This window comes from Lissotriton vulgaris, chromosome 5, assembly GCF_964263255.1.
Source record: "Lissotriton vulgaris chromosome 5, aLisVul1.2, whole genome shotgun sequence".
Lineage (NCBI taxonomy): Eukaryota > Metazoa > Chordata > Amphibia > Caudata > Salamandridae > Lissotriton > Lissotriton vulgaris.
The window spans coordinates 306108033-306128464 of NC_141693.1; the positions used below are offsets into that span (position 1 = coordinate 306108033).

At 45.5% G+C, this 20432-nt stretch overlaps 1 protein-coding gene across 2 annotated transcripts in view; it reads right to left on the reverse strand.

Moving 5' to 3' along the window:
- CFAP74 (cilia and flagella associated protein 74) overlaps positions 1 to 20432 on the reverse strand; it is a 1279283-nt gene that overhangs the window by 1179917 nt on the left and 78934 nt on the right. For both annotated transcript variants that reach the window (XM_086921531.1, XM_086921532.1), the window contains exon 5: positions 6112 to 6243. In XM_086921531.1, coding sequence (XP_086777657.1) covers positions 6112 to 6243 — 132 coding nt within the window. The remainder of the gene's footprint in view (positions 1 to 6111; positions 6244 to 20432) is intronic.

Genomic DNA, 20432 nt, shown 5'->3' on the forward strand with positions numbered 1-20432 from the left:
GGAAGTGCCAGCCGAAAGATTCCAGGGGGGCAGGGGTCTGCAGGGGAGCCTGACTTAGTTGAAATGGCAAGCTGTCTGAGAGTTGTAGAATCTATACTAGGGAATCTAGAGATAGTGGAGGTCGAAGGAATTTGGGGGGCCAGTGGAATAGTAGGCATATTTGGGATTTCTTTCTTAATATCTGACAGAATGGTTGCCACTTTTTCGAGGAAGTAGCCTTGGAAGGTGTTGCAATCTATCACTGTATCTACCTTTTCATCCTTCTTAGTTAATTCTTTTAAAATTTTGAAGGTTTCTTTCTGGACATTTACTGCATTTTTTATGCTGGTTTCATAATAGTCCTTTTTAGTTGATACAATAAGTTTTTTGTACAACTGCAAAGATGTTCTATAAAGTTTGCGATCTGTATCATCTTTAGACTTCCTCCAACATCTCTCAAGGTGGAGGAGCTTTCTTTTTTGATCCCTCAAGCTCTGGGTAAACCAAGGGGCCCCTTTTTCCGCGCCCTTTATTTTCTGTATCTTTTCCGGGGCTATCTGGTCAATAGACTGTCTAAGACTTACTACTATGGTGTTATAATTTTGATATAAGTCTGAGTTGTCATGTGGACTCGTTGACTGTTGTACATATTTGGAAAGGGCGTCGGTTAGAGTTACCGAGTCGACTTTTTTCCACTGACGCACTTTTTTAGTTTTTAACGGGAGTTTGACCTGAGGACTGTCCTGTGGTACATCACACAAGAGTAGATGGTGGTCAGACCAGATACAAGGTACAATACTCGTAAGGGCCACCTCGGGAATAGAAGTCCAGATTAAATCGAGGGTGTGGCCCTTTATGTGAGTTGGGGCTTCCACTTTGTCATCACTGAGGGGATGACAAAATGGCAAAAATATGTGTTTTAAACACATATTGTTTCTATTTTGGCAAACCAGTGGGTGACAAGTGTCATCACTAGGGGGGGGGGGGGGGGGGGGGGTGACAAAATGGCAAAAATATGTGTTTTTGCCATTTTGTGAAGCGGGGGTGACAAGACATTTTTCACACCGGGTACCACCTGACTTTGCTACGCCACTGCCTATGCCTGCTATTCTCTCTACCTGGCAATGCAGCTCTGGTTGGGGAGATGTCGGTGCGCATGACGGTTTGGCCGTACTGTGACATCACTCCTCCTGTGACTGCCCTCCGTGATGGCCCCGCCCACAAGATGCAGCAGGAATGGAAAAATAAAACGATAATAAACAAGTTTTATTATCGTTTATTTTTTTTATTTTGAGGCTACTGGCAGGGGAGGTAACACTCCTCCACCACAGTGGAAGAGCCGCAACTGAACCAACGTGCTATGCTGTTCATGAAGCAGAGAGCCAGCACTGTGCTGATAGGCTCTCTGAGAGCCGTGTCAGTGAGTGCAGTTATAAAGTCCTTGTTGGCTTGGGCCAGCAGAGAACTATACTGAGGGGAAATCTAGTCTCTGCCACTGCCAGCGTGCAGCACATATTCTCCCAGCTTCCGCTGGAGAAGGCTGGTTAGGTCACCAACCGCCATTCCACCTCCTTGCTCAGGTCTCCGGAGACCTGGGAGCGGTAGTGGTGAGGTGAACAGGCGAGGAGAGCACTTGCGCTGTTCAAATAAGGCAACAAGAAGAACAAGTCAAAAATACAATGGTCGCACCTGCCTCTTTCATTATTAGGAAGAGTCAACCTTATTAAAATGTCGATCCTACCCAAAACTTCTTTTTTATTTAATACTATTCCCTTATATTTTGATCAAGCTATTTTAACCATGTTTCAGTCTAATATTTCATCTTTTATCTGGAATAACCATCTTCCAAAAATTGCATGGAAAAACTACGACGGCGAAGGGATAAGGGTGGGCCTGGCAGCTCCAGACCTGAAGATTTATGCATGGGCCTTCCAATTATCCCATTCCCGAATGTTGCTGAAAGTACCCTCAGCTTCTGGGGTGGGCCCGATGTTTGCAGCTATGTTGGACGGGGAAAGAGTTAATCGTTCGGGCTTTCTTTTTAAATTCGGCAATCCCAAGTTTTTAAAAACAATCAAACTAAAGATTCTACAAGGTCTTGCAAGAACATGGGCCGAAGTTATGAAATCTATAAAACAAGGTTACCTTTGTGAAAAAACACAGTTGTGGGGGTTACCTGAAAGCTCCACTTGGCTTGAAGACAGTCTAGCTATTCCTTTGAGAGAGGCAGGCCTGGAAGTTTGGGGAGACCTCTTTTATGAGGGGGATCTTCTCTCGTGGGAACATCTGCAGGCCAAGATCGGCACCAACCTTTCACGGTTCAAATATTTGCAAATGGCTAGCTGGACTCAAGCTTACAAAATTTCTTCCGTCAACAGGATCAAGTCCAGACTTGGAGGATACAGTCCATTTGTATCTAACTTGGTAAACCTCGGTCCAGCTAAAAAAGAAGTATCCAAATGGTATAATTTTATACTGGATGAGTCGGACGGCGACTTCGTTCTGCCGGAGTCGCTGTGGGGCTCTTTACTGATGGACCACAATCTGCAGGATCTTTGGTCAGCTTCATTTGGACTCTTGTGGAACATTGTCAAGCCTTCTTGGCTACGCAGGAATCACATCTTTACCCTGCATAGGGCATACTATTCCCCTCTTAGGCTGTCTAAATTTTCTGAAGGCGATTCAGTGTCTTGTGCTAAATGCGGGCTTGTTGCTGCATCAGATGCACATATGTTTTTCTAATGCCCTTACTTAGTCACATTTTGGGAGGAGATTGGCAATTCACTCACAGCATCATTGGGAGCCTCCGTCACCATAGATTTATCTCTTGTGATATTTGACGTCCTAGAGGGTATACAGAGTTCAGCCAAAAGCCTAGTGTTTTATGCAATGCTGTTAGCAAGAAGGGAAATCTGCAGGAAATGGAAGGACTCTTCATCTCCTACCTTCAGAGACTTGCAAATTTCAGTCCTGCAGACCTCACGCACTGATTTGGCCAGGTCGGGCAACCAGAGCAAAAGGGCTTTCTGGCATTTATTATCATGGGTCCATTGACTTAACCGGGGGTTTTTTTTCCCCGGGTCCAATGATTGATCTCCTATGGTGCCTCTGTTTGCACCATTGGTAAGGCCGTTACCAGGTCTTAGTCCGGCCCGATTTGGCTGTCATTTACACCAAGGTTTACCGTAGCTGGGTAAATGGTGGATTCCGTGCCTCTCCGGAACGCAGATGATGTCCCGGTCGTGGGGATGCAGCCTGCTGCTTTGAGGCAGAACTGAGGTTGATACCACATGAGGACAACCAAGGACACGAAACGTGCTGGGGCTCTGCAGGGGTGCCCCATCACACTCCGTCTTCAGCTGAAAAGCAGGGCAGGCAGAAAACACAGATGTACTTTCACACCCACTGTGGTTTTTATTGAACATTACCTCAAGCAAAAGCCCCTCTCCTAGAACATAGGACTACAGATCCCAGAAACGCCGCCCTGATTGTACACGCCCAGGGGGCGGGGACTCATTACATATGGGGCAGCTTCAGTGATTAATTAACTTTGCCACTGACGAAGAGAGCCTGGGCTCTCGAAACGAGTTTGGCAGCATTTCTGTGAGGACACGAGTGCTGATAACCTGCCAGCAAGCTGAAGAATCAAGGATTTGGATCCATTTTGTGTGTGGCTGCTCCCCGAAATGGGTTCCTGCAACAGCTTTGAATTTGATTGATATATATATATATATATATATATATATATATATATATATATATATATATATATATATATATATATATATTCGACTGTAGGAAGTTAGAGTTAGGACATAGTTTCCATAGGAAAAGTGTTTTTTAGTTTGCTTATAACTTAGGAGCCATGTGACGAATCTTCACGAAATCTTCTCAAAAAAGTTTCCTACTTTGTCTAGTTCTACATGGAACGTTTCGGAGTGATCCACAGGTAGGGGTTGAGAAAAAGATGGGAGTCAAAAATTTTGTGTTTCCCACAGGGATACAGCCCGAACTGCTGGACAGAATTACACCAAATTTGGCAGAAAGCTAGTTCTTGGTATTTTTGTGATTTGGTATAAATCCATTCAGTAGGTTTTGAATCATGAAAGAAAAAAACCATTAGTATATCTAGGGGTGCAGCTTCCCCACTGAACTGACAAATATTATGCTGATATCTGATTGGCTACCAACACTTCAACCAGGAAATGTTGGCAGCTATTTTGGGACTCAGACTCAGCTGGATCCCCCCAAAAAAGTTGAAAAAATGAGAAGTGGGCAGGGCCTGCTGGTGGGACCCCACAGGGACCCCGCCATGGGTCAAAAACATTTTTTTTTTCAAATTTGCTGCAAAATCATGGTGTCTAATGCAAATTTGTGGCATAATTGAGAAAAAATACAAGCGCTGTCTCCCGCACTTGTGTAAACATCGCCCCCCTGGTGAGCCAGGTCCCGGGGCAAAAACTACTATTTATGTTGTCACACTGTGACTGTATATGAAAAAGCAATATAGTTTGTGTAGTAAAAAAAATTGGCTAAGTAGGTTTGTTATGGAAATGGTGCATTCCCACCTAGGACTTCTATCCCCACGTTCAAGCAATACCCTGACTAACAGTTGGTTGCAGCAGACGATATTCACGGGATACATGTATTTTTATCTGTGGCCTAGTTGGAAAGGATCTCTACTGCACCCACCTGGTAAATCCGTGCAGTGAGTCACAACAATAACGCTGTATAATATGGATGACATGTACATGAGAGGCTGTGATACCCATGACCTGGGCTCCTTCAGTATACAGCTGGTTACCACAGTGAGACAGGACAGGTACAGAGACCGATGTCTCAGAGGATCTTTATGCAGTTGATGGTTATAGACAAGATTCCTGGGGTAGGTAATGGTTCAGGGAGTTACTTTGAGCTTCATTCCGACCCAGGAAGCCTTTGGGAAACTTTATTAATCATCACCATGAAAAAGCTCCTCATTGAAACAACACACTTCAACTTCAGAATCTTCTATTAAGCCTAAAGTCAGTCCCAGAAAACTTACAAAAATCCTAATTCTTTGGTGGGGTTCTTCGCAAGTCTGGTAGTGTAGCTAGATGATTGTTTCATCAATTAAAAATCAATGGTTCAGCTATCCAGCCAGGTCGCCTTAAAATTCATGTATGTGTTTATTTGTTTATTTAGGCCTGGCAAGACAGGGGTTTGGCCAAGGTGATTCTAAGATAGGAGCAGGGGAGCAATATTTTCAGGAGATAAACTGAAGTAGGTAAGGAAATCCTTGTATGTATGTATGTATGTGTCCTGGGCTCATACACAGGGGGTTCCCTGGCATGTATCTGCAGGTAAACAACTTGGTCCTCTTCTTCCTTTTTTCATGTCAATATCGTTTAGAGGAGGGAAATGGGAAGGATGTGGCCATCTGTGGCTCAATCTTAGGTCGTGATTGAATAACCGTACTGGGCATCACATATTTACTTGATATTTGGTGAATCTTTCTAGTAATCCATAAAAGCTGATCTATCATATTTGGCAAATCCTCAATGCTTAAGGACTTGGAGGTGCATAGGACGAGAAAGCAAATCGTACATTACTTACAAACAATTTAATTACTATGCTTCCAATTCTTTTTCCACGTACTTATATCCTCCCACCTTCTGAGGGTCTTTTCCAGACTAAAGGTTGGCTTAATGCGTTAAATCAGGAGTAGGAGAGGTTGGTACAGTGCAATCCATTTATAAATGTGGCAGGAAGAGTAGCTTCTTTTAATAGATTGTATTTTATTTGTATGGGAGCAGAAAAGTGCCCTTTGCAAATGGGGCCACCTTATTAATTACGTACTGGGACTGTGGTTGAATAAGATTATGTGTAATTAACTTACTTGTAAGTAATTGAAGGCAATCAAACACAGGCTGAACTGGTAGAAAATGAAGTGAAGGTAAATCATGGCACCACGAAGTTGGTGCACTCTAACCCAAGGTCACATCATACATACTCAAGGATAGAAAGTGTCTGGTTTAAAGGGGGAAAGATACAAAAAAGATGTTTTTGAAACAGGATTAGTAAAGGAAACATTGTCACAGTTGTGAGCATGTCAATCCAGCACAAGACAACATTTCTAAAGGGTAAACAAACCTGAGTTTCTGAATGGTTAGCTCCTTCTCTCTGTATATGGCATCCAACTGGTTGAGATTCCGCCTTAGATTCAGGGTCCGCACTCTGTCGGCATGTGTGAACTTCTTCCTCTCGGTCCTGGGGCTTGTAGTACTAAAAATTGTAATGAAGATAAAGCTGTTACACTCAATTGCACATATGAATATTTTGAGATTTCGCAGGTTTATTGTCAGAATGTGTCAGGACGCACTGGTTAAAGCCTAAAGTGTGCATGAAATACAGAGAGGGTTGTATAAAAATTTGCGTTAACAGGGAACCAAGCAAAAATTGACACCTGTTCTGGTTGTCCACCATCCATATTATCTGCCTCATTTAGAGGAGAGGTGAGCAATGTGGTTCTGATACTGGGGTCATAGGAAACACATCGGGTGCCTCACAGCAACCATGTTTATTTCCTGGACAGTAACATCAGTAAAGTATGATCAGTGTTGGCAAGGTATTGGAAGAAAACACAAATTTCCCCAAAAATTGGGGGTTTGTATGACTGTCATTGCATGGTAGCAAGCTGGCATTTTCAGTATCCTCAATAAGTGCTCCTGCCATATCGGTAGAAGCACTTTCAGCAAACATTCCCTGCAGACCCAGTGAAGAACTCCAGATTTTCTGCGCGGGCTGCAGCTCCTACAGAACTCCAGCCAATTTGAGAGGATTGAGGAGTTGCAGTGCTGAATATAGTCCCTGCAAAGAGCAGGTCAAGTGAACTGTTGAGGTGCTAGTGGTGACTTAAGACCTGGCCAAAAGACAGCTCTTGTACCCAGGGTCCACAATCAAGGTCCAAAGTGGCTTTTGGATTCACCAACGTTCACACTCAATGTGAGGCCTGTGCTTCCTACCAGAGCCGGCTAGCTATGGCCAGATGTTGAATCGGTTACATTTTGTTTACTAAAAGCGGTGAATGCCTATAGTGATGTCATTGTTGATGTCAATCCTGATGTAACTTTTCATGCTATCTGTGATATCATTTATGGTGTTGAGCTGAGGAGCAGTGCACTGAGGGTGGATTAGTTATGATTGTCTTTCACACCATACTTTCAATTGAAGTTTGTTTCGGAAATTTCTAAGGCTTACAATTAAAAAAAAAAGAAATTCTGCTTAAAGAATCACAACTTTCGTTTAACAGATTGTCAGTGAGTTTTTTTTCCAATTGTTTACTTTGGCTACTGGCCAGAGGCTATGTACAGCATGCTCTGCACACAAGGCACGGCATTGAACTACACTCCATGGTCTGCACAAGAACCTTCTGCAGATGACTGCTATACAGGACTGAATGGGAGAAGAGCAGTTTCTAATGTGTTGAATGTCGAATCTGGAGCGAGCTAAAATATAATTGAGCAGCATGGAAATATTTATAAAAGTTGGTAGTCCCGCTGTCTATTAAAATCATAGAACCACGAGGGCCCATATTACTGATGACTGCGCAAGCGCTAATTGTCGCTGCGCGCCAGAGCATGTCTGTGTTTATGTGCGTTTGCGTCTGTGCGCTGATAAATATGTGCACAGACGCAAACGCACATAAAGACAGAGTTGAAAGTCTGCGCCAACGTCACAAAGGCATCACAGACCGATCCTCTGTAATGCCATCAGCGCATACTCAGGCGCACAGAGACAATTAACTCAGGCGCAGTCCGCTGTAATACAGCCCCAGGTTTACTCTGATCGGGTGATCTGTCTGCCAATCGGTCACCAGATCATAGTGGAAGTCGTCCCATTGATTTAGGGCTTGGGCGAGCCATCTGCAAGCGTCTAAATGACCCCTACATGCTGTCCAGCAGAATGCAGAGGGACTGGATGGATATCACAGGTGCAAGGACGAAACCTTGTGGGACCTCTTGTTTGACAGTAAATGATGGGAATTTTGAGGTGTCCATTTGAACATACTTTTTTTTGGGAAAGAGTCAAACCAGTGAAGGACAGGGTCAGACATGACCATATGGAAAGAAAGGGTATGAAGTAGAAATGGTGAAAAATCATGTCAAAGGCCAGAAACAGATCAAGGATTTCAGCAGTCACTTTTATCCGTGGTTTGGAAAGAACTGTCTACCACTTGTAGTGGGCAAGTTTTGGTGCATTAGTTTTAGGGGAAACCAGAATCTTTCATCTGAAAAAGAATGTGGCGATCAACATGGCTTTGAAATTGAGGAGCTACTGAAGAGGAAGTGAAGGCAGATGTACAATACCGAGCAAATTCATTGTGGTTCAGGTTAGGTTTCTTTAGCAGGGAAGGATTTGGCCAGTTTTCAGGGAGGGGAGGGATGAGTTGTACTTCGCTTTAGATGGCATATGTTTAAGCAGGGAAAAAAGCTGCAAGGGACAGAGAATTGAGGATGTAGGATGAGACAATGTCTTTATCATAAAATGTTGCTTAAAGGATCAGAGAATAGAAGCCAGGCCGGTTAAAATAAGTGATTGAGAGGAGTGCCTTGAGGGGTAATTTTGTAGAGGAGCAAGTAACAGGACTATATGGGTTTTCGAAGTTGGAGGGATTTATGTTGTTGAGGATGGTGTCAATTTGATTGATGAGGAAATAGCTGATGTTTGTTGGCAGAATGCGGTATGGAGGGGGTGGGCGTAGGTTCTGCAGCTTTTAATTATTCTAAAAGTGTGATTCTTTTGTTCTTCATTTCTGCAATGCTCTTAGATTCAAGTTTCTAAATGGTAATTTGGGTTTCACATTTTCTAATGAAGCCTTAATATTTTAAGTCCAGCAGGTCCACTGGAGATTTAAAAGTCTTCTACATCTACTCATGTTTCCTTATATTGCGCTTAGAGTCAATTAGGTCTTGGATGTGCAAGAGAGCACTGGAACTGGGCCCTGGGTCTTTTCATTTTGGTACAGAGGTTGTTGACAGATAACTTCAAAGTGTAATTCGGAGTGCAGAGGAAGGTGTTCACTTTATTGGTTATTGCGAGGGAGTGGCTGGCCAAGGAGTTTTCAAATCCTTGGGGAGAAAGGTTCTTTAAGGATCTGGAAGTAGCTGTGGGTGGCCTGGGTTGACCGTTGTCTGGGAATTTTGGGAGAGGGAATTGGAAGGTTTGTGCGTAGTGACTGAACACAAATGGGTAAAAAGGTGGGAGGCGTCCGATAGTGAGGAAAAGGTAAAAAGGATGAGATCAAGGTTTTTGCCATGTTTCTGGGTTGAGAAGGGGCTATGTTAATTGAAATTGATCAACTTCTTGGAGGTCCATGGGAGAATCTCTGAATATTCTGATTAGTATTGAGATTAAAGTCACCAAAAGTTGTGTGATATAGAGATGAGGTTGGAGAAGTTGTTACTGAAATATTTCCCAGAAGTCGGAGGTGACAAATAAGGTGAAATGTGGTGTGGCAAGTGTGTAGGAGAGGGAGGCAAGCTGAGCGATTCAAAGCTTTATGAATGGAGGGTTGGTGGGGACAAGAGTTATGGAGAGCATATGTCTGATCTGATGGCAAGACCATTAAAAGATCAGAGAAGGTGTGGCTTCTTTACTGATTTAAACTGTTTGTAAAGGGCCACTCAACCAGAATTTTGTCAGATTGCTATACAGCAGAACAGGAGTTGCAAGACAACTCTTTTACACAGAAGCCATCATGAAACCGTTCTAACACAGTACATCTAAAACAGTGTTCAGGATTCATTATCAGACTATGCAGATACTTAAGCAGGGAGGTATTGATAGTATAATAGTGTAATAGTATGATATGCATACGAGCAGAATCTTCCTGCAGAGTGGGAAAAAGAAATCAAGAAGAGTGAGAAGAGTGAGAAAATGAATAAGGTAGCCAACAAAGAAAGATAGAAGAATTACAGCTTTGAGGCTTCAGGGAAAGAGCAAAGCGATAGACAGAATAATTACATATTTGCTACTTCAAGAAAAGAGAAAAAGGGCAACATCACAAGTGTGAGGTGATGTGAGAAAAAGGGGAGAGGATGAAATCAGGAGTAAGAAGATATTAAGGAATGGTGAGAAAGGAAAGACAGGAAAGACTCGGTTAAGGGAAGAGATGAGATGATAGTAGAAAGAGTTAGGAAAGAAGGGAATACAGAGTTTGATGGAGTAGGAGAAAAGTGATACAGACAAGAAATACTGTGTTTTCCGTCGGTAATTATCTCTAAAAATCAGTAAAAACGGAAAACCAGGAGCCTTAGTTATATTTAGCTCAGATAATTATAACTGCTGATAATTTTGAAAATTTTTGTCGAGAGTATTAACCCACAAAGTACATAACCAAGGCACAGATAAAACTGACCATTGTTATGTTAATCATATTTATACAGAACCCGATCATCCAAAGGTTTCTTGGCCCTAAAAAAAGGGTCAACAACCAGAAGGGCAGAGGTAACTGGCCGGAAAACTTAATCAGAGTGTGCCTGTTTGTAGAGCCATGTCTTCACCTTTTTCTGGAAGTGAAACAAATTGGTATAAAAATGTCCCTGAAAATTGTGGTGAGCAAATTAGAACATTGAATAAAAAGCTTTTGGGGCATAGGGAGGAGTAAAAAAACTGGTTGGATTTGGCATGATTTAAGTGATACAGTACAAGTAAAAAAATACAGGAAACTTTTGGCGTTTAATAGCTCTCAATAGTGCTATTGAGAGCACTATGGAATGGTATTAAGCGCCTCAGCCATACCCATTCACTATTGGGAATGATTCAACTATTTATCTGATTTATACTCTGCTAAAATAAGTGAGGAATACCCCCTGTGATGTGAGGAGAACACTCTGATATATGAACATGGTCAGGATATCAAACCTAATTTTCACCTTGAAGTCCCACCATCCGGAGAGGTGATTAACAAATTACTGATCTTCGGTAACGCTCTTTCTGGTAGAGACTCTAATTAGCCACAGATTTCTCACCTTTTGAACATTCCCAAGGCATCAGACTAGATCCTGAATGTTTTCTACAGTACCTCTGTGTGCCGGAAGGTGATGTAATGCGTCTCAGCACTGGTGCTGTTCTACTCAGGAAGTGATGTGTACCACCCCTGCATGCTGATGTCAGTTGCTTTCGAGACTGTCCACGCTCCCAAACCCGGAGCACCAAAAGCAAATTGATAGACCAGTGTGCAGATTCCTAGACTTGGAATCTTTAATGGGTAGTGTCCAATTTCAGAGCAGGGAGGAAGGAAGACGCGGTGAGGGATCTGCTGCTAGATAGAGTCTCTACCAGAAAAACCATTACCGAAATTGGCAGTGCCCATGGGAGGAGGGCTGTGAATTGACTCAAACCAGAAAGTCTTGCAGAACAGAGCAGGCAAAGTGCCCACCTCAGAAGACTTGGCTGTCCACACAATAGTGCTTTGTGAATGTATGGAGGCACGCCCACATAACTGCCTGGCAGATGTCTAGGACATGCACTCCATGTGTTAATGCAGTGGTCGAAGCTTTGGTTCTGGTGGAGTGGACTCTCAATCCTTCTGGAAACTGTTTTTTTTTGCCAATGGGTAGCAGCTTTTAATGCAGAGCATAATCCAGTGCGAGATGCTATGCTTCTGCACAGCCTTGCCTTTTTCTCTCCGGTGAACCCCACAAATAGCTGACCATCCAGTGGTCTTTGGTACGATTGATGTGGAAACTGAGCACTTTTTTGGGGTCCAAGTGATATAGTCTCTCCTCCTCCATAGAAAGGTGAGGCAGCTCATAGAACGCCGACAAAGTTATGGTTTGACGACGTGGAATGGTATCACAACTTTCAGGTGGAAAAAGGAGGCCCTAGTTCGCAGGACCAGCTTATCGGGGGAAGAAGGTAGTGGATGGTGGATAAACAAACAGGGCCTGAAGCTGACTCACATGTCGTACAGATGTGAAGGCAATCAGTATCACAGTTTTAATGGTGAGAAATCACAAATGACAGCAATGGAGCAGCTCAAATGGAGTACACATTAAATAGGTAAGGACAAAATAGAGGTGCCATTAGGGCATCACAAGCGGGAAGGGGGAAACCTGTTGTAGCCCTTTCAAGAATCGCATCACAACAGCACTCTTTTAATAAAGAGTGCTGTTCAGGCAACTGTAAAATGGCCAAGAGGGCTAAATGATCATCTTTAACTGTGCTCAGAGCAAGGTCTTTCCAGGCGAGAGACAGAATAAATAATAAAACATCAGAAAGTTTGGCGTGGAGCGGGTCAACTTGGTGAGTGCAGCACCAAACCACAAATTTTTCTCAACTGCAGGCATATTAAGGTGGAACGTTTCTCTGAGAGAGAGAGTCGCCCCGGCAACTCGAAGGCACAGGAGGGCTGATATTGCGTGTTCTCGGCTGTGGCGAACAAATCCAGCCAGGGTTTTCCCCATTAGTGGAAGAGACCTTGCACCACCTCCCAGTGTAACAGCAACTTGTGATCTCGCTAAACACAGATGGCTGAATTTGGCCGACCTAATGTTCATTGAGCTTGCCAGGTGGCTCACCACCGGGAACATACCTTGTTGGTCCAACTAGTGCCAGAGGCACAAGGTCTCCTGGCACAGGGACCATGGACCAAACCCACCCTGTTTGTTGCAATACCACATGGCAGTCGTGTTGTCTGTTAACATCTATAACATCCTCCCCTTGATCGATGTCAGGAAGGCTTTTAGCGCTAAACCGATGGCCCATAGCTCCAGAAGATTAATATGGAGCCAGGACTCTGCTGGAGGCAGGAAGCCTCTGATTTCCATCTCTCCCAGGTTGCCGCCCCAGCCCTGAAGTGACACATCAGTCACCACTGTGAGCTCTGGGTAGGGAAGGGAGAGAGGTTTGCTGCTTACCCAATAGCGATCCAGTAGCCACCACAGCAGATCTTTCACAGTCTCCTCAGAAATCTGAACATGGTCAGAGCTGTCCCCTTGATATTGGGCACTCTGGGACTTCAGATCCCCCTGCAGAGCGTGAAAATGCCACCTGGCATGCCGACCAGCAGGATGCAGGAGGGCGTCAGTCCCAGCAGCCTTAGAGTCGACCACACTGAAATCTAGAACTGAGGCTGACAGATTGGGTTTGTAGACTAAATGTCCTGGACTCTCTTCCCCAGGGGAGAAGGCAGCAAACCCAACTATGTCCAAAATGGTTCCAATGAAGCGGAAAATCTGAGAAGTCAGCTGTGACTTCAGCACATTTATAGTGAACACCAAAAATGACATGAGGTTTGCCATAGTCTGCAGGAGGGTGACGACTGCCTGGGCGAGCTCACCTTCAGCAGCCAGGCATCGAGGTAGGGGAAGACTGGCTCTCCTGACCTCTGAAGGTGTGCTGCCACCACTGCCATCACTTTTGTGGAACCAGAGGGCCATTGGTGAGACTAAAAGGGAGGACAGCGAACTGAAAATGCTCCTTTCCCACCACGAACCGCAGGTAGCTCAGATGGGCCAGCAGGAGAGGGATATGGAAATAGACGTCCTGCAGGTCCAACGTCACCAAGCAGTCTTCATGGTCGAGAGCAGACAAGACCTGGGCTAGGGTGTACATTTTGAATGTCTCCTTCTAGAAGGAATTATGTAACAAAGAGGGTTTTGGCAAGAGCACAGTAAGGCTGTGCCAGAAACAGAATGAACAACAGAATTGCCAGTACTGTGCAATTGTTTGTAATATTTGACAAAAAGTTGAGCCAAGGTTTGCTCAACCCAAAGACCACTATTTCAGTCTAGAATCTTTTGAAAGATAATTTATTTAGTAAATATATATATTTAGAAAAAGAAAATAAAAAAATATATATTTACTAAATAAATTATCTTTCAAAAGATTCTAGACTGAAATAGTGGTCTTTGGGTTGAGCAAACCTTGGCTCAACTTTTTGTCAAATATTACAAACAATTGCACAGTACTGGCAATTCTGTTGTTCACTCTCCTTCCAGAAGGAAGGCATTGAGTGGCGCAGGTCGAGAATAGGCCAAAGACCTCCATCCTTCTTGGGCACCAGAAAGTAGCAGGAATAACAACCACACCCTACTCCTAACACCAGCACCCTCTCGAGAGCACCTTTGGTTAAAAGACCTTGCACTTGCTACGGCAAAATGGGAAGATGGCCCTCTGTCATTTGCGGGGCGCAAGGTGCGGTGGGCAAGTTAGGAGGGGTAAGGCATAAACTTTGTGGACAATCTGCAGAACCCACGTGTCCCAATGAGTGCTTACCAACCAGGATCGAACTAGTGCTTCCACCAGGTGGCTTTAACTGCTTAAGTGTACACTGAAGGGGTTTGGCAGGTGGGGGAGGGGTGAACTGAGTGGCGCGTTGGCCTTGGTCGTGGGGGTGGTGGGCACCATGGCCTCTTCGCAAAACTGCTGGGTTTGCGGCTTGGAAAGGACAGCTTTGTGGTAAGGAATGCCTTATCTAAAGCCACAAAAGGAACACTGAAAATGTGGCTGGCAAGTCTGAGTAGAAAGGCCCAGAGAGTGAGCGGTAGCCCTTCTCTCTTTGAAATGTTCCAGGGCAGAATCAGTCTTGTGCCCAAAAAAGCGAGTCTCATTGATTGGTATTTCCATATGAGAGGACTGGTGTTGCACGAGTACCCAGCCGATCACAGCCTTGCATGGCGATGATTGGCCACACTGGTCATCTGACAGAGAAGGTGGTGTCCAAACCACAACAAACTCTGAACTTGGCCACATCACAACCCTTCTGAATGGCCTATGACCACCTAAGATCTTCAGGAACAACTGGGAGGACTTGCGCCACCAAGTCCCAGGGGCATGGTATTAGCGGCCCAGCAAACAGGAGGCGGTAATGGAACACAGGGCAAAGGGGCTGCTGAGAAGCAGTGTTTTCCAAATGTATCCACTCGCATTGATTCCCTGTCAGGGAGAGTGGTAGGAACATTGCTGAGGTTGGTCAGGCTGGTGGAGGCCTGTACCACAAGGCTCTCAGGATAAGGGTGCTGTGACAAAACAGCTGGGTCGTCTGGCGCTGGGTGATGGTGTCTGGCAGTTTGCTCGTTAACAGGGGGACCAATACCATTTTTAGCCCTTGCCCTGAATAGGGTGTCAGTCAAGGTCTCATTAAAAGATAGGAGAGGCTCAGAAGCAGTTTGGCCCGGCTGCAGGATTTCCATCAGGCTATTTGTCTCCACCGCTGAAGTCATTGATCTCCACCTCCCGATGAATAACCAAGTCATAGGATGCATATTCTTCTGAGGCCGGGCCAGGAGTAGAGAAATGAGCTTTCTCTCGCTAGTGTCTTGCAAGTCATTGTAAAATGTGTTGTCAGCATAGGGATGGACTGACTTATCACCTTAGTCACAATCGTTATCAGAGTCAGTTCCAAAAAAGTGAGTGTAAAGAGTAGCCTGCCTTATGGTAAGGGGAGTACAGAAACCTCAGTCAGATTCAGTTGCGACATTAGTCGAATTTGGACCGACGTCGAGCTCGTATCGGAAAGGACAACCAGGGCTACCGCTTCTGGCGGCAAAGTCAGCATCAGTGTCGACGTACCCTGGCCCAGACTAGGTATGGGTGCCAGGAGCAACATCGGTAAAGGAGCCGAGGACAGAAACAGCTCAGGGGAGTCTAGCTGGCACCAAGGGCGAACCCGCTACCGGTAATCCAGGTGGAAGGCATCTTGCCTCCATGAGCCCTAGACACACACAAGAGGGAGTCGTGAGAGATCGCATAGCTGAGCGAAACTCTTTGATTTACGGTGACGTAGCTGAAGCCCCAGTTAACTCAGGTTGTGCCGGACCCAGTTGTGGACAGCAAAATACACAAGATGATGGATGGAATGTTGCACAATAGCAAAACATTCACCCCCAGTCACAGATTTGGGTTTAATCCATCGTTATTTTGCTCACCAACCCACCCCAGGACTCAGTTGAAGAATCAGCTTCAAAGTCAACAGACTGTGGGATGGGGAGTGGGAATGGAGCAAAAGAGCGGAACCCTGCTTCGGCTTCTTATTTTTCTTGTGCTTACTTAAGGATTTGGTGAGTGGTGAAGACCAACCTCGTAAGGGGCTCTGTGAATTCTGGAACTGAGCTTTGGCCTTAGAGAGGGACTTGAGCAGTCCCGGCGCTGCATATTCTTGTGCCTGGTAACTTGTCATATGTTCACTGATGGCTTTCGAATTCATCAATGCGCAGCCTCAGCATGTCTTGGAGGCATGGCTCAATTTCAAACAACAGATTCAAACCTAGTGGGGATCTGTCACAGTCCTTATAGGGATTAAAACCTGTAATTTTAGTGGTTGACATCCATTGGACACAGTCAAGACATTTCGAGAAAAATTGTGCCTGGAGGCGCAGAAAGAAATTTACTAATGTCAGCATGAAAGGGTGGCGCGTATATAGGCCTCGAATGTCACTTTGTCACATGGAGCCACCATCTTCCGCGAACACCTACTGTGTAAAAGGGGAGACAGACACTTCAACGCCGCTGTTCCCACGCATACCCTTAACCACGCATGCATTACAACGCATGCATGGTTACCTCGAATAGCCTTTACCAAGCATACCTTTACAACGAGATACGATCGTAGTAAAGTTATGTGTGTTGAAGGTACAAATCAGAATGCTACAGATGTCGAGTGCACACCTGGCATTTAAACAATGATTGAATACTGAGTAAAGGTGCCTACCAGCATTAAATCATTTAGTCAAAACATGCGCAATTTCATTCACTCTGAACTGAACAAATTCAATTAAAACAAGCATTTACAATGCAACGGTTTCGCCTTTGCAAAAGTTAGAGATATTGGCATTGTAAATGACAACATTTTTATTTATGTGTTGGTTTTGAAAACAGATAAATAAATGGCATTGTCATTTACATTGCCAACAGCGTAATCTCTCGCAAATGTAAGACCTATTGTACCCTACTGGACGAGCTCAGCAGACAGCAATTACAACCACACACACACACCCAGAGCCAGCCACATACACCCACACCCAGAGCCACACACACCCAGAGCCACACACACACCCAGAGCCAAACACGCACACACAGAGCCACACACACACACACCCACACACCCAGAGCCACACACACCCAGAGCCACACACCCAGAGCCACACACACACACACACCAAGAGCCACACACACCCAGAGCCACACACACCCACACACCCACACACCCAGAGCCACACACACCCACACCCAGAGCCACACACACACCCACACACCCATAGCCACACACACCCACACACCCATAGCCACACACACCCACACACCCAGAGCCACACACACCTACACACCCAGAGCCACACACACCCACACACCTAGGATACAATGACAGAAACAGCAACATACAAGTCGGGTGGCAGATTTTTATCGTATATGTTTTTAAGCCACGCCCTTAATTACACTGGCCACGCCCCTTGGAGAGACCCTCCAGTTTTTCGTCCCAGTTGAAGCCCTGCTGCTCCCTACGTGTTCCTCCATACACAGTGAACCCTCCCCATGGCCCAAACATCTCCCCATATCTCAGCAGTGATCTTCGGTGCCCTTCACCCCTCCTCCTTGTGCTCCTCGCGACGCGCTGGCAAAGAAACGTCTCATCATATTTGTTGCTATAGTTTGGTGCCTTTTAAAGGCTGGGGTGTCTGAGGTGTCGACGGGCACCCCTGGCAGTACCAGCGCCCTGACCTTGAAGCATCGAGGCACTGAGGAAATAGGGAGAAGCAGAGCGGTAGGATCTGTAAGCGACATTGGACAGCATTGAACACGGACACTGGGCGGGCGGGAGGGAAGAGGCACGGACAGTGGGCAGGCGGGAGGGAGAACTTCGAGAAGGCACGGACAACGGGGTGGCGAGAGGGAGGGTGTATAGGGAGTGTTTCCTTGAAGCATCGAGGCACTGAGGTAATAGGGAGAGGCAGAGCGGTAGGATCTGTAAGCGACATTGGACAGCATCGAACACGGACAGTGGGCGGGCGGGAGGGAGGAAGCACGGACAGTGGGCGGGCGGGAGGTAGAAGGCACGGACAACGGGACGGCGAGAGGGAGGATGTGGGGGGCGGGACTTAAAAAAAGACACGGAAACGCCCCCGAATCGCGTCGTGACGGGGGAAAGAGTGATGGACAACCATGTCTTCCAACGGCTAGCCTCCATTTATGGAGCTAGCCAATGGAAGAGCAGGCCCCCATACTGTTCTAACATAAGATTTCGCCTGCGCGAACGCTGCTGCGCAGCGAATGCCAGGCGAACCCTAAAAAGCTCACCAGCATTCTCGGAGTATTTTGTCTGCTACGTTTTTAAACAAACCATTCTAAACATGAGCATGTTGCCTCTTTCAGTCGCCTGAACAGACACAAAAAATATATTGAAAAAAGATGTGGAGGCTATCGGCATCGTTCATGGAAACGGAAAGAGCATTCTGCTTCCTCTTACGACGTGCACTGTACTCCGGAAGAGCATGGAGAGATGTTGTGGAGAGGTAAGGGGGATTTTAGTTTGGGGTTGTGTCACGCAGGGGACAATTTTTAGGGTTCTGGGCAGGGGAGGGGTATTTGTTAGAAGGGTTTGGGGGTGGGGGAATCGCGCATGGCGACATTTTAAGGTTTCAGGGCAGAGGTATTTCTTTAGAGGGATTGGGGGCCGGGAGCAGGGGTCGCATAGGAGGACAGCGGAGGGGTATTTTTAAATAATAAAATATGAGGGTTGGAGGGTTGGGTGCAAGGTAAGCATGGGCAGAAAATCCGTTCCGCTCGCGGATTTTGCGGATTTTCGGTAAATTCGCAATCCGCGAACTCCCGCGAATTTACCGAAAATCCGCAAATCTGCGAGCAGCGGATTTTTCCGGGGGCAAAAGTTCAAGCCTGCCCTGTTGCTTGTAACTATTTTAGGATGGCGCCGGCAAGCTGCCAGCGCCATCCTAAAATAGTTACTAAGTTAGCTTCAACAGGAAGCTCTAATAGATAAAATAAAGCAGGTGCTCGCAACTGCTTTATTTTATCTATTAGAGCTTCCTGTTGAAGCTAATTTAGTAAGTATTTTAGGATGGCGCTGGCAGCTTGCCGGCGCCATCCTAAAATATTTACAAATGCCCTTCCTGTGACCCTTCCTGTGGAGCTTTTTCTCTTCATCTGCTGAACTGATCTTTCTCTGACCTTTTATGCACACATGAGGCATGTGAACTCGCATGGAAGCCCCGCACGTTTGGCCCCGCGCACACACTCGCGGTTTGCACCGTCTTCCCGCCATTCACCCACTATGATGGACAGCTCACTCAAGGGACCCCTGCGCCCTTCGGGGCGATTGCATAGTAACACACACATGGTCGCTCGAACTAGTTGATGCTCAAATTCAGTGACTCATTCATTAGCCTAAAAACAATCATGAGCGTCTTCGAGGCTGGAAAGGTGTGCCTCTTCCCAAATCTACCGTGGAAAGTCAGCTGTGATGTTGGGTAGAGGCCTTTGCATCCTTGACTTTCATGAGCGCAATCCCCGTGCTGTTCCTGTGACCAGGAGCTTCTTTCTCTTCATATTATTGTGTTCGCACGGGTTGCTGCAAGTTCGCACGCGTTTTGTAGAATTTCGCAATTTGCGAAATTGTACAAAACCCTCGCGAACTTGCAGAAACCCGTGCGAACATAAAAAAAAATAAATCCGCAAATTTGCGAGAATTCGCGGATTTTGCGGATTGCGAGTTCGCAAATCCGCAAAATCCGCGAATGCGAGATCCGCAAAATTCGCCCATGCTTAGTGCAAGGCAGCAGTAATATTAAATGGTTCTGTGCACACGCAAGTGTAGTTTGTAGTCCTGGAATTAGGACCTGCGGATATGCTGAGAGAAAGGGTTTCCGTAAAGGTTTCAAAGATGTCAAATACAAAGGTTCAGGTGGTTGAAAAATATTTATAAATCAAATATTGGTCAGTACAAAATAGTAGCCAAGCTTGGCTACTATTTCTGTACTGGTCCTAACTCCAGGACTACAAACTACACTTGCGTGTGCACAGGATCTGTTCTGTTCTTCAAACTTTTGGTGTAGGCTTCCCTACACTTTCGCACGGGTTGTTTTTTCCTTTGGGTTTGTGTTCCCCTGTCCTGTTCTGCACCGCGTGCCCTCTGCACTAACATTTAAGAAACAAGATCAAACTGCACTGAGCGCCATTACTTCCTGCTTCCTAAACTCAAAACCCATTCTTTTCCAAAAAGTAATAGGAAATGGGACAGGGGTATGAGATAACCTTTAGCATGAATATGCCCTTATCATGCATGGTTAAACAACGAAATTTGTTGTTTAGTTATGCATGGTAAAGGCATGTTCGTGGAAAAGGCTATGCGTGGTAATGGCATTCGCGTTGTAACGCATGCGGTGTAAAGGCATGCGTTGCAACGAAATGCGATGTAACGTCATACAACCGTGTAAATGTTTATGAATCCAGTTTGA